This window comes from Lemur catta, chromosome 2, assembly GCF_020740605.2.
Source record: "Lemur catta isolate mLemCat1 chromosome 2, mLemCat1.pri, whole genome shotgun sequence".
Lineage (NCBI taxonomy): Eukaryota > Metazoa > Chordata > Mammalia > Primates > Lemuridae > Lemur > Lemur catta.
This window is the reverse complement of record NC_059129.1, coordinates 32,469,350-32,489,267: the sequence shown is the minus strand read 5'-3', so window position 1 is coordinate 32,489,267 and position 19,918 is coordinate 32,469,350. Positions and strand designations below refer to the sequence as shown.

Below are 19,918 nucleotides of genomic sequence, written 5' to 3'. Positions count from 1 at the left end.
CTGTCTTCCGTGAACCCAGTCCCTAGCGCCAGAAAGCTTGGGGACTGCTGGTCTAAAGGACCCCTCAGAACAACTGAGAACTAGTGACTCATGGGAGACCAGGTGAGCCTGGAGACAGGAAGCGGCAGGGCCAGTGGGGGAGCCACGGAGAAAGGTCCCTCTCTGCTCTGAACTCAGCTGAGAGTCTGCTGTAGTTACTTTTTAGGCTTTGAGGGTAGTGTGGAAAAAAAAAGGAAGAGGAAGAAAGGGCAGGAGAAGGAAGAAATATAGGACAGCCTGGAAGATGGAACATTCATTCCAGAATCATCTAGAAAGGGGGATTAGAGCTGCCAATATAAGGGCTGTCACCTGCTCCTGTGCAGCCCTCACAGTCGTGCACACCCGGCCCCAGCAGAAGGCCCTGAAGCCCACTGCTCCCCCTGCCAGATGCACCTGATGGAACTAACGGGGTGCTGCTCCCCTGTTTACGTTCAGCGATGACTCAGGACCCGGGCATTTAACTCAAAGGGAAAGTGTCTTCTATTTTTTTAAATCCTTAAATTTAAAATAAAACTTGTCTGCTCTCTGGCAGCCCACAACTCTGAACCTCTTTACAAGGGAGGAGAAAAGCCTTCCCAACATTATTCAGATTAATCTCCTTGCCGCTGTGAGCTGTCACAATACATGTTAGTTGATGGAGGCAGGTCTCCCTGCTGTCATCGCAGAGAAAGTTTACGTGGCAAATGTTGCTCTAGCTCCAGGGCACTGCCTGGGAATTTTGCTTCCGAAGGAAAGGTATCTAGCAGCAACACCAGAGTGTCATGCAAAAAAAATATTGATCTACCCAGGGTGGTGTGGAAGGTACCTTGGTGATGCCAAGAAATACCGTGTGTTTCACCCAAAAGCAGTGTGTTCACTGTTGCATAAGCACACTTCCATTTCATAAGGAACAGCTCCTTGGAGAGACTGACTTGGAAAATGTTGAGTCCCTTCTTTTTCTGTGCAAATCCCTTGGCATTAAAAATGCCTCTCCTTTGTTAGCTCCCAGGGTTCTGGTTCGCGTGTAGGAAACTAAAATTGGGTACAATCCAATGATCAGGTTATTTGCCATAACCAATTGGTGGTATGAACTGGACCAGAAAAGAATAAAAGGGTTATAGGATTCCCATAGGGAGGAACAAGCTTGCCATTGTAGAATACAGAAGAGTAGTAACAATAAAAACAGCAGCTATTATTTTTAGAGCACTTACTATGTGCCAGGAAACTTGGTAAGCATTTTGCATGTATTATCTCATTTAATCCTCACAACAACCCTGTAAGATAGTGCTATTATTATCCCTACTTACATATAAAGAATCTGAGGCCATCTCAGGCAATGTGTCTACAGCACATCAGGTCAAAATCCGCCATTTTACAGAGGATAGACTGAGGCTGAAAGCCGGTGCTCAAGTCTGGTCTAGAAAACAGGTCTCTGGAACTCGGGCAGCATTCTAGTGCATCATGCTGCTGACACTTGAAGTCAAATAAGAGCCACTTGCCCCAGCTGTGAAGTCATGTGTCCTTGAGCACTGTGGGAAGGAAACAGTCAGCTGGGGACTGCCATGCAGAGCAGACCAGCTGGGGAGTGACATCCCCTGTCACCCTGCAAACCACACCTGCTACTTTCCCAGAAAGTGACGAAGTTGGTGACACTCCTGTAAGGGGCTGATCACTGCGATCGCTCCTGGGCACTCATCTTCCCAGCTAATTGAGCAACAGCAAATGTTTTAGAGAAACGGACACGTCGTGCCTTTGGGTCTCACATGTGTGTAAACAGGGATAAAATTGGAAAGGACTCAATTACAAGGAGAGTGTCCTCCATACTCCTTGGAACAGAGGTTTATACAGGAAAGGAATTAATAAATATTCATGAAGCAAAGGGGTGAACACATATGACACTGCACAGCCCTGTCTCTTACGGTATTTTATACTGACGCCTCTTCCAGTGTGATGCGAATCTTCCCGACTGGACTGACACCCTCCACCAACCGGGCTCCTCCAGAGAAAAGCAGAGTCGTGTGGAGTTATAAAAATATATATTTAACTATTAATATATATCTCCCCACATCTTGCTTCTGCAGTAGAATCCTATTAACGGAAACATTTGATTATCTACAACACCGAGGCCACAACTTCAGAGAGTTTATAATTAGTGTTTTTCATCTAAGGAACCAAAAGTTTTGTTATGGAAATTTTCTGCTAGTGGAACAATGCACCTCTAAATGCTGGAGAGGTTTTATGAATGAGAAAATTGACAGCTCATTTACACGACAGATGAGTGACCTGCCTGAGGACACAGGCCCCGAGGGGGCGAAAGGGAGCAGGTTGTTGCTCTGCTGCTGGAACACTGGGAGGGCGGAAGGAAGGTGGAGAACATCTAAACATCTAGCTTTTTTGTTTCCTTAATAAATATTTTAATAATCTGAGACACATAATTTCCTATCAAAGTAAGATTAACCTTTATATGCAGGACATAAATTCAACTTCTAAGAAATATTTTCGTGTTTGTACTTGCTAAAGTCATATAACTTTAATATTAAACATATCGCCCATACTTTTTTGAGAGATAAATATTCAAAGGTATTTCTAAAACCTATAAGCAGTGTAAGATCAAGTATGAAAATCGTACAGACTGTAGGCCAATGCGACATCTAGCTTTTCACTGTGGTTTTTGTCTTCCTGCAACGCCGCAGCCTTCACTCGGCCCCAGGGCCAGGCTGCTGTACTAACTATCCTGGACCCAGGGAGCAGTACCAGCTGCCTGTGCCAGTACCTGCTGCACGCCCACAGCACGCTGCAGTTGGCCACTGTCACACACACTGTCCAGGGACAGCCCCAGCCTGTCTGGTCCTGGGTGATGCTCCACTTCCGCCAATGATGCCGCTCGGTTTCTGAATCCCTGCTCGGGACTCTACCATGACAAATTCTACTGCTCTGGGATTTGATCCCAGTTCAATTGCCTGGTATGCTCTCTTGCTGTCCTGCCATGTCCCACAAAAGGAGGACCACACAAGACCCTACGCGCCACCTGGGGTAAACATTCCAGACCACTCTGACCCGAGGATTAATACCCAACAGTCTTCATCTTGTTGCACGACTGGCCATCCACCATCTGCTGGGGCCATCGGCTCCTGAGACAGAATCCACATACCATACAATCCACTTATTTAAAGCGTAGAAGTCAGTGGTTTTTCTATATTTATAGAGTTGTGCAAACATCACAAAAATCAGTTTTAGAATATTTTATCACTTCTCCCCCCCAAACCCCATACTCGTTAGCAATCAGTCCTCTCTCCATCCTGCCCCCCAGCATGGGGGTTGTCCCTGAGTAGTGGGCGACCACCATTCCACTTTCCGTCTCTCACAGTTAGCTTTTCATTCGTCTTTGGTCTGCCCCACTGGACCAGGGCATTGAGTCGAGGCTGTCCTACTTGGCTTTTAGAACCCCCCACAGAGTGGATCTCCTGTTTTGATCTACCCAGTCCCCCATCTTACTTGTACCTTTTAATGTACATTTCCTGCCTTCAGTATGCTCACAGAACCTGAACGCCTCATCCTCATTGTGCAGTAGAGGGTTAACGCAGTGGACTTGGGTTGCCCAAACCCTGCACGTGCCAGAGAAAGACTTGGCCCTTGCAGGGCTTCTGGGAGACAACCTCTAAGCCCTCGGAACATCCTGGCTGATGAGGGTGCCTTTGCCTGCCTGCGACCCTGGGCCGGGCTGCAGCGGTTCAACCTCTGGCGGGCAGGGGCTGGAGACTGAGTGGCCAAGGTTAGTCCCACAGGCTCTCCTGCCTCTGGGTCTGATCCCGGCCCCCCAGTAAAACCCTGGAGGCCAAGGGTGGGATGAGCTTCCTGGTTGGTGACACTTTATGTGCACTGTTACACATCATTGCCAGGAGAATTAGCACTGTGCATACGGCTCCACCCGGAGAGGCCAACTGCAAGCCTGTGCCTGGTTTCTCCCGGACCTTGTGCTATGCATCTCTGCCGACTAACGGCTTCTCTGAGTTTTGTGAGTCCTCCTAGAGGATCACTGAACCCAAGGGTGGTCTTTGAGACCCAAAACACACTCATTTTCACTGCTATGCCTCAAACTGGGTCATCTCTCATATACCAGCCCGTGAAAACCTCCTCCAGCTTGCAAGGCCCATCCAGTCACACTTTTTCCAGGAAAGAAAGCACAGGGGATGGAGCACTGACAGGGCCTGCCTAGATCTGAGTCCCGGCTTCACCTCTTGTCAGGTGCGTGGCCGTGGGTAAGGTGCTTAACTCCTGTGCCTTAGCTGTTCTGCCTGTAAAAGGAGGATGATGAAAATGCTTAGTTCACAGCACCAGCACCAGGAGGAAATGCATTTGTATTAGCAAAGGCACAGGAACATTCCAGTGTGAGTCGGGGTTTCTATGAGCATTTCCATCTACTCCAATCACAAAACTCCCCCCTCCCACGAGTCCACACTTAGCTGCAATGAAGCGGCAGCACATGCATTGAGGCCCGTGTCTCCAACCAGCCCGTGAACACCCCTCGGGGACAGGAGAATTGTTTCACTTACCAACACTGTCCCCGCTAGAAAGGCTGAACACACGATGAGCACACACTTGGCTCCTAAAATATATCTGCTGATGCACAGAGAAGATATCTCTATTTTAAAGTCTAAAAAAGTCTGATTCTTCACTTAATGCTTTCCTCCCGTGTAAGCCAGTCCTATTCCTCTAGGGAGGAAAAAATAGCCTGCCTTTATGTACATCTGTGCACGGAATCTAAGATCCCGGCAACTCCACACTTCCAGGGCAGCCCTTTCAACTAAACCGGTCTAACAGGCCCTAACGGCTCCTGTACCTTATAATTTGTTGTCAAATTGTATGTTGGGTTAAGGATTGCTAATTGTTAATCATCAGCTTGAATTAGTTATTAATGAGTAATGTCACTAATTACAGGGCCACCTAACAGAGCGCAGGGAGGAACCACTGTCACCTTATAGGAGATGCCTGACTCAGCTTTCAGCCCGTGCCCTGAAAGCAACATGCTATGAAATGTCCCATCTGGGGTACTGTAGATCCTGCCCTCTCGTGACAAAGGCCTGGGCTTTGGCAGCTGGGAGGAACTGCAGGGACCAGCGGATCCCGGGCCGAGAGCTCTAGGCCTCTGAGGGCTGCAGAGCTGAGCCAGGGTTTCAGGATCCGCAGTACCCTGGCCCAGGGCCTCCAGGCTAAACAAATGCCACCCTCACTCTTATCTCTACAACTCTCCTCCCATAGGTGGGCATAATGTTACGAATAATAAAACCTAAGTTCACATCAAGGCACAACTGAATTCATGGTAGTTTCTGTTAAGAAATCCTGGGGGGGATTCTGTTGGATTTATATTCCTGGGCCCTCAAAATAGCCATCTTTTTTTTTTTTTTTTCATGTTCTCGGTCAGCTCATCCATTCCCATTCCTATCAGGAAAGAGACCTTTACCACTTTCCTGCGGCCCCTTCCCCAAGGCCTAACTCTCCTGCTTAACAAATAATTTCACCCCCTCACTCACGAGGAAAACAGAAGTCACAGAGCAGGAGCTCTCTCTTCCTGCTGTTCAAGACCAGACCGCTCTTTGTGCCCCCGGCCTAGCCCTCCTCCCTCTTCAGGGTCTTCCTTTCCCAATCAGCCCCTCTTTCCTTCCTGTCTTCAGACTTCCCCTCTCCTTGCTCCGTGCCCTCGGCTGCATGTTATGTGTTAAAAGGGCTTCTTCGCGCCCTCGCTGGGGCTGAAGACATTCTGACAGTAGATGCTCTATTGAAAGAGATCACGCAAAAAGTCTGATAAACAGCCAAAAGTGATCAGCTGACTATTGATGAGGAGTGAGGAAATCTGGGAGAGGAGTGTGTCAGGAGGGTTTCACTGGAGCGGGGGTCCCACCGTCTGACCCCAAGCGTGGTGGCCACGGTAGAAACATCCTCACTGCTGTGTGACTCACCCTTAGGAAAGGGAAGGTGCCCTGTGGGGCAGAAGGGAGCCCTGTTGGCAGGGGGTGTCTCTCCCCTCCCAAGGGGGACAGACACAGGTGTGCAAATCCCAGAATCCAGATAGAGAACCCACACAAGGGATGTGGAGCTGAGACCACTTTACAAGGGATGCCCACCATCAAAAGGAACGAAGTACCAATGCCTGCTACGTGACGGAACCTTGTAAACTGTATGCTAGTAAAAGAGGCCAGACACGAAAAGCCACATATTACGTGATTGCACTTAAATGAAATGTCCAGAACAGGCACATTCGTAGAGACAGAAAGTCCACGGGGAGCTGTCAGGGGCCGGGGGGAGGGGGGAGGGGTGACTGCGTAGTGGGTACTGGGTCTCCACTGGGGTGATGAAAATTCCGGAAGTAGACAGTGGCGATGGCTGCACAACATTGTGAATATCCTTCATGCCACTGAATCCCATATTTTACAATGGCTAAAATGGTGACATTTATGTTACATATATTTTGCCACAGTAAAAAACATCATCATCAGCAAAACAACAACAACAAAAAACAAACCAAACCAGAAAGGATGCCCCAGGCCGGGGCAGGAGACCCCAGCGGGAAGAGGACGAGGGGCTGGCAGAAGGCAGGGGTGGGGGCTGAGCTGGAAGATGGCAGTGGAAGGGAGTCTGCGCAGGGAAAGCAGCACAGAGGTTCGGATCGTCCACACCCCACGCTAAGGAATGGGAAGAGCCTTCCAAATATGGAAAGAATCTGCTTTGACACTGCTGGCCCAGAGAGTGCAAAGCCACCACAAGCCAGCACCAATGGAACAAGAATCCTCCATCCTGCTTCCCTCCTCTTCCTCCCCCTGCTGGGCCCCGCTGGGTTCAGACCCTGCACCTGGGGGGAGGGAGAGGAATGACAGCGAGAGAGAAGAGGGAGCACAGCCCCGTCCCCACTGCAGACGGTAGGCCAGCCCAGTGCAGGGGGAGATTTTAATTCCAATTAAGTTCATGTTTGTATGACTGCATGAGACTGGACAATTTCAATAATGGAACTGAGGCCTGTTTGTGACTTAAAGTGACTTCAGGAAATGTTTTTTTCCCAACAAGGATAAGAAACATCACAGTGTGTGTGGAGTTAGCAGCCAGGACAAGGGAAGTGCCCACTGCACTGAAGGAGTCCAGTGGGGCGGCAGGGAGCAAAAACAAGCGTTTAATAAATGGAGCCCATGAGCTCCATGTCTTCAGTGCACTAGAGGAATGTGCTCAGTCTCTCCCATTCTAAAAAGCCTGTGTCACTTGATCTCATCCCCCCTTGCTCTGGTTCTGCCCCCTCCCTCCCCAGGTCTCCCCCAAATATCTCAAAAGTGTCATCTGCACTCACGATCCCCATTTCTTCCTGTCCCTTTCAATTCTAGCTTCAGACCTAAATATGCCCTTAAAATGCTTTCACTAAGGTTATGAGGAGTTAATCGCTTAAGTCAGGGTTGGGGTTCATCTTCCTGGTATTGGATCTCTACGCCCGTCACCTTGGATTTTGGAAGCTAGTTCTCCTCCTACCTCCCTGACTGTCACTTCCCATCAGCCGCCTTCATAAAGGCTCCCTTCATCCTAGAAATAGTGACATCTTCCTGCTCCCACTTGCTCTAACGCACCTCTGGGCACTCTCATCCTCTTTCTAATCATTTTCGAGCCCTGATCTCTCGTCTGAGCCTCAGATGCCACTCACGCATCCATCCATTCGAAAAACATTTTGGGCATATCTGCTAAGCCCCAAGTGCCCATTAGGCACTCAGGAGCCAGCTGTGAAACAGACAGCCGCGGCCCTGGCTTCGCAGAACATACGGACCACTGGGTGACAAGGAAAGGTTAAGAAAAGCTCTCCAACTAGCAGGTTGAGTAGAAATATCTAGCAGTGGTTCACAGTACAAGCCCTAAGGCTCCTTAGGAGATTGACTTCAAGTCATCTATAAACCTCACGAAATGACATGCAAAGTTATATCCACTCATGCGTGCTCAGGGGCATATGATCTACGGCTTTCATCGAATAATCAGAGAGGTCCTTGACTCAAAGAAAGTTTATAATCCACTGGTCCAAGGATGGGTTGTTGATGTGACAACAGAAATGCAGTCGCTCTGGAGAATAATCAGGGCTTGAGACACATATCTGGGGACCTTCTTGACACAGAGGCAGAGCCGGGCCAGTGCTTCACACGCTCTCACACAGAGGAACCGCAGCAGAGAGGGCTGTGGGCATGCAGTGGGATGACGGGAGGGGTCTCTGTGGGCTTAACTCAAGCTCCAGGAGGTCTGGCCATGGTTCTTCTGTGGCTCTGAGTGACGCCCTCCCCAGATCTCCAGCCCCACAGTGACACCACATTCCGCAGGGGCCTGCATCTCCCAGCGTGGGAACCACGGATGACAGCCACCCTGGGAACTGCAGTGGTGTCCAAGGGAAGGGGGAAAGTGGGAAGCTAATATCAAATTCTGGGGTCACATGGTCAAATGCAGTCCAGAAACATGTGGTTGGGTCCTTATAGTTTGGAAGAAGAGGGATTTATGGCCAACATTTATTAATAGAAGTCACGATCTTTCACAAAGGATCTGTATATACGGCTTCTCTTAAAAGTCTGGGGACTGGGCCATGCTGCCCCTGTGTCCCCCCAGCACCATCACGCGGGGCTGTAGCCGTTGGCTCCTTGGGTGGGACATGCACTCTTTCCTCCCCCAGCCCCACCCTACGCTTGGTCCTTGTCCTCTTTAATGGCACCTGCCCACTCTCTGCACCTAAAGCTCTGGTGTAGACAAAGAAGACCAGAGGACAAACAGAAAACCTTAGAAAATGGCTATTTACCAGGCAGGAGAAAAAAATGATATATAGGAAACAACAGGGAAAGAACTAAAACGGAAAGGTTATAAACTCCCTTAATGCAAAACCTTCTACATTACGTTGCCTACCGGGAAGTCTAAGTATCTAAAGCCTCATCTGATCCAGTGCTGTTTGGATTATGAGAGGTTCTCCTCACCCCATCCTTTACCAGAGTAAAATCGTAACTATTAAAATGTTGGCATCACAGAGAGAAGGAGGAACTGCTATGTCCTAATGTTTAAGAAACCATATTGTGTCTGCTTAATAATTTCAGAAGGACCATAAAAATTCCTTCCTTCAATTAAATATCCCCATCAACTATTAACAAGACTGAGCATTTCGTAAGTTAAGATACATTAAAAAGAGATCACTGGCATTTGATTCCATTTCATACATCAGAGATGCATGTAATATTAATGACTCATGATCACGACTCTATTTTCTTGAGTCCTTTTAAAGTGCATATTAATCATCTGTTAATGTTACCGTAACTCACGAAATACAAGCTAACTTTTCACTTAGTGACTTCCATACTCAGAGATGGCAGTTACAGCTGTTTGCTGGGTGTCCCCAAAGCACAGCGCTGTAACCACATCTTTCCCTCTGTTGCTAACACTGAGTGTCACACTCCCATTCGGTTATCTCTCATGGCTGGAGGCCGGCCTCCCGTGTGTCAGGGAGGACGCCTGGGAGGAAGCATCCTTTGGCCAAAACAGGAAACTCACTGCCTGTCAGTCCATCGTTTGAATTTCATCTCTTTAACCTCTGAAGGTCAATGTGTCTTCAAGCACTTGCCATTAAAGTTTAAATATCCCTGAAGGTTACACCTCGGTTCTCAGGTATTACCTGAGTGATGAATCTATGCTATTATCAATATTTGCAGACATCCCAGAGCATGGGCCTGCAGCATTGCACAAACGGGAATGCACTGAGTCCCGGCTGGTGGGAATGGAGCTATGAGACAGCTCCGGCTGAGTAAGTTACAGGCCCAAAACATTACCTTCCCCGTTGCACAGATTTGCCCATGGGTGGATGTACTAGAATGCAATTTTTCAGTTTCAGCAGAAAAGTGAGAAAACTTCTCAAAATTGTACTCTTGTTTATCACAAATTTGTAAACAGAGAAAGAACTTCATGGCCATCTGTAGAGTCCTCACTCTTACTCCACGATTCCGTCTTCCTATCACCCTTCTTACCAACAAGCGTGCCTCTAAAGCCATGCCCAGGTAAGCAGGCCTCTCCTGTCTCTTCTGACCTAAGACAGAACCATGACTTTCAGAGCCAGTTTGGCCCTCTAGTAGAACTCCCAGAGAGTACCGAACCACAACCTGGGGATCGTCTTGGTTGACAACCAGAGCGTTTGTGGTGGGCCGCGTAATGCCCTTCCCCCTGGAAAAAACCCACATCCTCATCGCTGGAGCCTGTGAATGTTCCCTCACACGGGAAGGGACTCTGCAGATGTGTTTAAGTTAGTGATCTTGGGATGCGGAAACCACCCTGGATTATTCATATGGATCCCACGGGTAACCACAGAGCCTTCTAAGGGGGAGGCGAGAAAGCAAAGGGGGAAGACAGCCAGGTGACAAGGGGAGCAGGAGAGAAAGGGAGATGTGGCACAGCTGGGAGCCAAGGAAGGGGGCAGCCTCTGGAAGCTGGAAAAGGTAAGAAAATGGGTTTTCCACTAGAACCTCCTGAAGGACCCAGCCCTCCCGACACCTTGATTTGACCTCTATAAGACTCATTTCAGACTTCTGACCTCTAGCACTGTAACAGAATAAATTGGTGCTGTTCTAAGTCATTATGTGTGTGGTGATTTGTTACAGCAGCAATAGGAAACTAATATGGCATCAAAATCAATCTGCTCCATTCAACTTCCTTTTTTTTAAGATAGGGTCTTGCTCTGTCACCCAAGCTGAGTGCAGTGACATGATCATAGTTCACTGTAACCTCCAACTCCTGGGCTCAAGCAGTCCTCCTTCCTCAGCCTCCTGAGTAGCTGGGACTACAGGTGTGCTTCACCATGCCCATCTAATTTTTAATTTTTTTTTTAGAGATAGGATCTTGCTATGTTGCCCAGACTGGTCTGGAACCTGTGGCCTCAAGTGATCATCCCTCCTTAGCCTCCCAAAGTGCTGGGATTACAGGTGTGAACCACTGCACCCAGGCCATTCAACCTTCTTTATATTTGAGCTTCCTAACTGGTATGCTAAGAGATGTTGATCTCTGTGTCCCTAGGGGCAGCTGGGTGGGACTTGGGGTGAGAGCCATATAGGGCTCCCCAGAGGCCCCTCCTGTTCCCCAGGTGCCACACAACTACTGTCCTTTTGTGTGTGGTCCTGTCTCATGAGAAAGGGTGGGAAACACTGCAACAGCACAAGGTTTCCAGTGTGAAACAGCCCCAGGGAATAACACGCTTCAAACTTTATACTTAAAAGCTCCTGAACACAGTTCATCATAGATGAGGAAGAATAAAGAAGTGTGAGCACTACTATCAGTTTTCAACTTTCAGTATCGCTCTATGAAAGCCGCACTTGAAAAATTTAGCCAAAGGAACAAAATGCAACGTCCTCCCTCTGCAAGAAAGCTGTGATCCCAAGACACCTGAGGTCCCTAAGGAGCTGTCTGGACACTGCCGCTCTAGCCCAAGCCAGTCTCTCCTGGCTTCCGCTGGGGGGGTTCTCTTTGTCCTTGAATCTGGGCGCTCACTGGCCACCAGAGCTCGCCTGCCACAAACCTGATGGGGAGAGAAGGGTCCCCGGCGTCCCACCAGTCTTTCGGGGGGCTGATGTACATGCACCACAGCTCCCAGCTGTACCCGTGGGCCGAGTTCTCGTAGCGCTGCACCTCGAAGTTGTCCTGTTTGATGTTGTCGATGGAGGGGAGGATCACTCGCTTCCGGTTTTCCTGGATGCGGGATAGAACCGGCTCGGCCCTGGAACACAGAGAAGCAGAAATCAAACGTCTCTCCTGAGGCGCGGTTCCCAAGACTGGCACAGTCCCCCAGACCACAGGACGTGAACAGAAGTGACCTAGCTGGGAGGCTGGGCTTTGGGCAGGCTGCGACTGAGGTGGAACCTGAGGCTCCCTGAAGCCCAGTGACCTGCCCGTGTTGGATCACGCAGCTCCACGCATGGGCTGTGCATTGTGTGAAATGGCTCGCGCTTTTGCCCTTGTCCCAATCACTGCAGTGATGCCTGTGCCGGCATGAGAAGCCTGGAGCAAGAATTCCGGGCACGGGGTCCCCTCCCTGGGAAAGTGCCAAGCCTCTCCCTTGCAGGGACGGCGTGCTGGCTCTGCACGATCTGGGCGGCACCGCAGTGCTACGGTGTCGTAAGTTTCCCCTCCGGGCACTGACTGCTCCCTCTTGTCTTTTCCTGCTGACACTGAATTCCCTTTCCCAAAATAGGTCACTTCTGCCCTAGCTGGCCTGGTTTTAAGAAGCATTTCACTAGCTTCTTTGTGAGTGTGACTATTTCAGTTGTTTTAATTGATTATTTAATTGATTTCTTAAAAGGGATCTAATTGAATTGCTTAGCCATGGAAGGCTGGGAACTAAGTGCAAAAGCAGGCAGAATCCTGCCCCCCGGCTCGCCACCCCCTAGGGCCGCAGCCGGCATTACTCAGGGATCCGGCTCCAGGTTCAAGGTGTAGCCGGCTGGCTTAGGAGAAAGCAGATGGTTGACGCCTCCACCATTGTGTGTCTCGGAGGCGGACGTAGGAAGGGCTCATTTCCCATATTTGAGAAAGAAAAGATGGCTCTCCTAAGCCTGCATTCATCTCCCAGCCTGGAGGAGCGTGCAGGCTTTGGAAAAGAGTCAAGCGAAAACCCCATTCCTCTGCATTATTTGGAAGAATAATGACAGTGCACGTCGACAACCCATCTCTTTTCATTTGCAGTTATTGAATTACCTGTTGGCTCATCTCATCTTTCTATTTAAAATGAGCAATAAAATATACCCTGGGCCATTACCTGCCCTGGATAGTTCTGCACACACCGTACTGGCTGAAGCCAAATGGGCCTGACTTTCCAAGACTTCAGACGTGCCGCGGAGCCTGGCCCCGGCAAGCCTGCACTTGCGCTGTTCTCCTCCGGGAATGCCCTTGCCATCGGCAGAAAGCCTAACCTAAGCCCAGGGAAGAGGCTTAGATAAGCGCCACCTCTCCCAAGAAGCCTTCCCTAATTTCCCCCAGTTGGAAGCCTTTTTCCTCCTCTCAACCTTAGGCCATTTCCTCTCCCTTATTCAAGTCACACTGACGGCATGCTGCCTTGCAAATCTTTGAACACGCGCTATTTTTCCTTCTCACCTAATGACAGCTGATATTTATTGAGCACTTACTACATGCTAGGTGCTATTCCAAATATTTTACAAGTGCTGAATAATGCAACCCCCACAGCAGCCCTAGGAGGTAGGTACTAGGATCAGCATTTTACAAACGAGGAAACTGAGGCCCAGGGAGGTTAGGTGGCTGGCCCCAGGCCATCAGCCAGCTGGTGGCAGAACCAGGTTTCTGACCTAGATGGTTTGATTTTAGGCCTAACCCCAAAGCTCCACTGCCTCCCTGAAGGGCTGCGCTTCCCCCACGCAGGTCTGGGGTTGTGCACACGGAAGCTCAGGCCTGCCCATCACCGAGCAGTGACAGAGTCACTGAGTGTGGGGGCAGAGGACCTCGGTTCCAGTAATGCTTCTGCAGCCGAGGACTCTGATCCTATTGTCTGCGAGACAGAGTATGACCTGACAGTCCCCAGTTATTTGTTCCCCTCTCTGGGGACGTCCTGCCTATTACCAGGGGCCTGCAGTGCTTCCCTGTGGGACTCTACTCCTCCTCCAACCTCCAATTAACATTTGGCTTGGACCTGTGAATTGGTTTGCCAACAGGACATGAACAGAAGTGACAGCGCTGCATCTGAGCAGAAACTGTCACAGCCATTACGAGATTCGGTCATCCTTCTTTTCCCTGAGCCACAAAGAGGGTATGTCCTAGGCAGGAGTTCTCCCTGGATCCCAGAAGGCAGAGGATCAATCAGTCAAAGTCACAGACAGACAACCGTGGCTGATGTGCCACACAGACAAGAGAGAAATCTTTATTGTCATAAGTCACCAAGAGCGGAGGTTATTACTGTGGTATAAACCAGCAAAAGTTGAGACACATTGTCTACACTGTGATGAAGAATTGCAAAGGGTTTTGATCCAGAGAGGGCCACATGCCACTCTGGTAGAAGTGTGGAAAATGAGTCATGGGTCTTGGTTAGAATTAGACGCCAGGCGGATTAGACTGGGCAGACCAGAGTGAGACTGCAGACTTGAGGGCAGACTCTGAACCTCACCTGAGTGACCAACTGTCCCGGTTTTCCCAGGACTGTCCCAGCGCTATCACTCAAAGTCCTGAGAAGCCACCCTGTACCAGGCACACCCCAAGCCCAGCACAGCATCAGGGACATGATAGGCACCCAGCAAATACCCATGAAAAGAATGAATTCAGGCAGCCACTGCGTTTGTTCGGGTGAACGACAGTGAAGGATGGAGCTGGGAGGTGGCAGTCACGACAGAGAGGAGGAGGGAGACATGAGAAGCAGCAGGTGAAACTGGCTGGCGCTGGAGGTTGACTGGATGAGTGACGTGATGGCAAGGGAAGAATCAAGTGACAGGGACATGGTGGAGCCACCAGTTTCGACTGGAAAAAATGAGGAGGCCATGATGCAGCAGAAAAGACAGGTAAGCCAAGCCCCAGGCTGCAGGGGGACATCCAAGTGCATGTGTGCAGATGGCATCTAACTCATGCCTCCCAGCTGCAGAGTCACCTGGGGGGGTGGTCAAAACCCGTTGCTGGACCCCACCCCTCCGAGGTCTGCGTGGAGCCCAATAATATGCATTTCTGACAAGCCCCCAGATGCTGCAGCTGCTGCCCGTCTGGGCACCACACTTTGAGAGTGATTATTACCAGAGGTGAACACCTCTGAAGCCCAGGGGCGAGGTCAGGACTGAAGACACGCAGGGTGTGAGGGCAGCAAAAGACCAGAGAGAAACTGGCATCTGAAGTGGCAACAGATCCCGGCGAGCACTAGAAAGGGCCGGTGTTAGCCACGGCCCCAGGTTTTTGTGTGGTCACACGCATAGCCCTTCTCCTTTTATCTGGTCATTAAAAGGATTCTAAAGGTTGTTGCAAATGAACAAGAATAGACATTTTAATGTTTCATTAGTGATGGGATAGCGGTTCTCCAAATCTAATACTGTGAACAACACTCATTCAACATGCTATCACTGAATGAAAGTAAAGGTTATTTGTGAAATATAAGACTCTGCTTCTTCCTAATTAACCAATGCAGAGCACAAGTTCTTTAACCTCCAACTCGATTTTTCCTGGGTTAGGTAGCAATAACCATCTGACCATGCTTTTAAACTGGACAATCCCATTCCGATTTTAATATGCTCATTGAATGCTTTGGGTATTTTCAATGCTTCACTCTTCATACATCCAAAAATCTTCTACTCCCTGTAGACTCACCACTTTCTCTCATACCAATTTCTCTTTACACCCAGAAAAACATCAGGGCCACATTTGTACAGAATAAACTTCCTCTTCCCCTGAATGATGTTAAAGACAATCCCGTAAATTCTAGGAAGCGTTGCCTGAGTCGTTAGAATTACAAATATACTTCTTTTCTCACAGTAACAGTCACCATCCTTCCCAGGAGAGACAACAGCCAAGTGGGAAAAGAGAACAATAAAGATTGACGGTCTTAGCCCCTTTGCAAGGATTACCTTGAGCTCTAACACACACTATTTTCACTAGAAATTTTGATGATGATGATGACAATGATGCCAGCAAGGATGATGAACTGAATAGAAAGCAGACAAACTTCTCCCAGCTTTATCCCAGACAATGGGCTCACTTTCTTCTTCAGTCCATCCATCTCCGCTCTTCTGGTGGCCCCAGAGGAAACGGGTAAAATGTCCCACCTCCCAGCTTCTAGCCCCTCCCAACCACAGTGCAAGTCCTGAGTGCCCCCAAGTTCCAGCTCATGACCTACCAGCCAGCAGTGAATTCCACGTGGGCATCAAAGAAGCCGGTGACCTGGCCGGTGGCCGCCTTCCAGCCCTCAATGCGAGCTCGGATCAGGCCCTCTCTCTTTTGATTTCGTACCACCTTCACCAGCCCAGGGTAGCGTTTGTGGACGTACTCCTCCAGGGGGGCCTTCAGCTCCTCTACAAATGACAAAATGCAAGAAGGTCCAAAAACATGTCATTTCAAATGTGCATCCAACCCACTGCCATGCCCACAGATCTCAGGGAGTTCAGAGCGCACACACACACATACACACACACACACACACACACACACACACAAATGCATGTTAGTAATTCTAGCAGAAAAGAAAACCCAATCAGTCTGGGAGTCAGAAGACATCTCTGCCACGCTCACCCAGGACAGCTACGCTCTGACAGTGTACAATTTACACAGCTGGATGGAAACCAGGCCTGGCTTTTATATCCCAAGTGCTGGGAGCCAGCAGTTATCCTTTGAGATTTCTTTTCTTCGTGGCCCTTCCTTCTAACTTGGCTGGGATTCCCATCCTCCTGCCACCTCCTGGGTCCTGTTTATCAACTTCTATATGGGCTTTTCCATCTGCACATAGACTAGTTCTTACAGTATATGTCTTGGGATGCAAAAGAAGTCTTTGCTCAGCAGTAAAAATGCTACCTTGGTGGCAGAACTAATGCTACCAGGGATTGAACTCCCTCCCTTCTGCAACAACCAGGTGGGAAAGTACTTCATTTCTATGATCTAATTTAATCCTGACAGCAACCCTAGGAGGTTTCGAGATTAATTCCATTAAATTACTAGATTAATTCCATTTTGCAAATTAAAACAATCACAGGGAGGCTAACCTGTTCCAAGGCCACACACCTGCTAACGGAAGAGCTGAAACCCAACCCAACTGTGTCTAACTCCACAGACAGAAAGGCGGACACCTTTGCATACCTAAGAACCACCGGATGTGGGAGGATGGAGAAGGGCTGACACAGAGAGGATTCTTAGATCTGTGGACCCCAGGGATCCCCCCCTGGAGGCTCTCCTTCTTTAGGGCACTGTCATGGCCAGGGGCGCCCCAGGAGATTCTGGTGCAAGGGTCCACAAATCATACCTTAAGCAACATTGTTATTTCTGACTTCAATATAGAAAATACTTTTAAAAAGCCTATTTTACCAGATACTGTGCTGATCCCTCAATCCCTAGGTGCACACGGTAGCTTCTGCCAAATTAAAGCCACACATTTGTAGCATACGTAGCGGCTAACCTCTCTGCCTCGCAGCTGCTATCCCTGGAGAGACGCAGCTGTCCGACCCAGGAAGACATACAGAGAATGGTGAGTTTGGTTCGATGGGGGTAAGAGAGGCCTCAGGGTACGGAGACATGAAATAGCTACTGTCGGCCAAAAGGCATGAATGATGGGGACTGGGAGTGTCATGGGCTGAACTGTGTCCCCTCCAAATTCGTGTGTTGAAGCCCGAACCCTCAGTACCCCAGAATGTGACTGTACTTGGAGATAGGCCCTTTAAAGAGACGACTGGGTTAAAAGGAGGATGTTAAGGTGAGCTCTAGCCCAATCTGACCAATGTCCTTACAAGAAGGGGAGACCTGGACACACAAAGAGACCTTAGGGTGTGTATGCACAGAGGGATGGCCACGTGGACAGGCCATATGAAAAGGACAGTCATCTGCAAGCTAAGGAGAGAGGCCTCAGAGGAAAGCAACCCTGCCACGCCTTGCTCTTGAAATTCCAGCCTCCAGAACTGTGAGAAAATAAAATTCTGTTGTTTGAGCCACTCGGTGTGTGGCCTTTGGCTACGGCAGCCCGAGCAGACTAATTCAGGGAGGTCGGTGGTTAAGATGCATCATCCCCAAGGTGAAAAAAATGGAACCTGGGGTGGGAGGGAATAGACCGTCTAGTGTCTATGAGGTGCGGCATGTGGTTAGGGTGAGACTGGAGCCATCTGCCTTGGGTTCAGATTCCTGTGGCACCATTTATTACCCAAGTGACCCTGGGCAAGTTAGCCATTCAATTTGTGCCTCAGTTTTCTCATCTATAGAAGGGTGATGACAATAATAGTATTGGTTCCCTAGGTTCATTGTTAGGATTAAATGAGTTAATATATAGATAATGCCTAGAATTATCCATGGCACAGTGTAACTGCTCAACACTGAGTAGCTGGGATTAGGAATTATTTGATCTTCTCTCTTCCTCTCCACGCAGGTTTGAGGGACCTTAACAGAAACCTGAGAGCAGCCCAGGGAGCCTGAGGAAGCCATGGCTACTGTGGTAAAAACAGCCTGTAAGCCCGAGCTGTGGTTCTCAAACTTGCCAACCAATGCTCTGGTGTTGGCAACCGCACTTTGAGAACCACTGAGCTCAAAATGCGTAGGGTTCACTTAGCAGACACTGGGCACATAGTGCGCCCTCGATAAAAGTGATCATGCCTGGTGTCTTGCCCACGTGGCTGTCATCTTTACCATTGTCCTGGAACTGGTCAGGAGGCTGACGGAGTAGCAGGGACCCTCTGCTTTCTCACACACTGTGAGATAAAGGGTAGCCAACAGTGGGGCCTAGAGTGGCCCACAGAGATTTCAGCTTCTAGAAACCACCTGCACACTTAACATTGGTTGGGTTTTCCTTTCAGTTAAGTAGGCTTCTTGGAGCAAGAATGCCAGAAAGAAGGTCAGGCAGGCCACGCCTGTTCGTGTATTCCCCATGAGTGTCGGGTGGGTAGGCAGGGGACAGAGGGACACACCAGAGAAGGCAGTGGACCACAAAGTGGGCAGAGCCCCCATGGAATACGACCAAGGGAATCCCGCCCACTCACCAGGCTGGCCCGTGCTGCAGGCATCTCTGTCCGTTCAAGGAGAACATCCTGAACGCCGTGCACCATGCCAGGGGACCCACAGGCACTGTCAGCGTTTGGTGCCAGGCAGCCTGGGACCTAGTTGTGGCTCTGCGCAGGAAGCGATGTCAGCTCCCAGCCACCTCAGTCACCATGTCTAAGTATCAAGTGATTTCCTCATTTGGTAAGTGGCTGTGAGACTGCAGGGGGGTGACGTGGGTAGGGATCTAAGAGGTTGGAAAAAGAAGTGTAGTTCACCCCCACTAAGTTGTTCACGTCTCAAGGCGACTGGGATATGGATAGTAAAGGGCTTGCAGAAGCACAAACGGGTACGAGGATAAAGCCTAAGTGTTTGGCACCAGCTCCCTGGCAGTTGAGAGTAAATGAGAAGCTCTATATGAAGCCCTTGATACGCATTCAGTGAACGTTCAATCTAATAATAACTGGTTTATTACCATTATTAATATGGGTCAATTTTATAATCGCCTATGAACAACAGCTTGCCTTTCTAACTTTACATCACTGTAACGTCTGAGGCCACTGTCTGGGGGTGGCCCCGTTCTCACTGTCACGAGGCTCAGGAACATATTGTTCCAAACACAGCTGAAGAGACAGCCATGGGCTTTGGCGGGAGCACTGAGGGAGATGCCGCCATCTGACCAGCAGGGTTTCAGAACAAGTGACACTGACAGGCTTCTGTTCCCAGTCCCTCAACTGTCTTTGAGTCCAGGCAAGGGCGCCCCCAATGCCTAACTCTCAGCATTCAGAATGTTCTCCTCAAACTGATGGAGACTCCTGGCATCGCAGGCCAACCGCGAGTATTGGGTTGTGTCCCCGCCTGGACTCAGAGACGATCCGGACACAAGTGCTCCCTCAAGATGCTTACAGTCTAGTTCAGGGGAAGTGCTCAAAAATCGCAAGATTCAGTATTGGGAGGTAAGTGGAGCTCACGCCACAGAGGAAAAGTGCCGTGAGGAGTTGCCGAGGGAGATGCCATTTTGCTGGGAGTGTTGATGGAGCAGGTGCTCTGTTAAGCAGAAGATTTGGGCATGTGCTCTCACTATTCCAGAATACGTGGCACAAAGAAAAAACATAAGCACAGAATGGGATCTATTTATGTGGCAGAATCACGCGTGTCAAAGTTTCGGTCTTTGGGAAGATGAGAAGAGCAAGTGGATGAGTTTCTCTGGGGACGGGTCGAG

The 19,918-nt window shown here is 49.4% G+C and overlaps 1 protein-coding gene across 1 annotated transcript in view; it reads right to left on the bottom strand.

Moving 5' to 3' along the window:
- Positions 1-18,764, bottom strand: part of GALNT17 (polypeptide N-acetylgalactosaminyltransferase 17) — a 210,436-nt gene extending 191,672 nt beyond the window's left edge. The window contains exons 1-4 of the mRNA XM_045542165.1: positions 18,699-18,764; positions 18,268-18,373; positions 15,866-16,040; positions 11,570-11,767 (exon numbers count right to left, since the gene is read on the bottom strand). Of these exons, the coding sequence (XP_045398121.1) occupies positions 11,570-11,767; positions 15,866-16,040; positions 18,268-18,373; positions 18,699-18,764 (545 nt within the window). The remainder of the gene's footprint in view (positions 1-11,569; positions 11,768-15,865; positions 16,041-18,267; positions 18,374-18,698) is intronic.
- Positions 18,765-19,918: the final 1,154 nt, after the last annotated feature.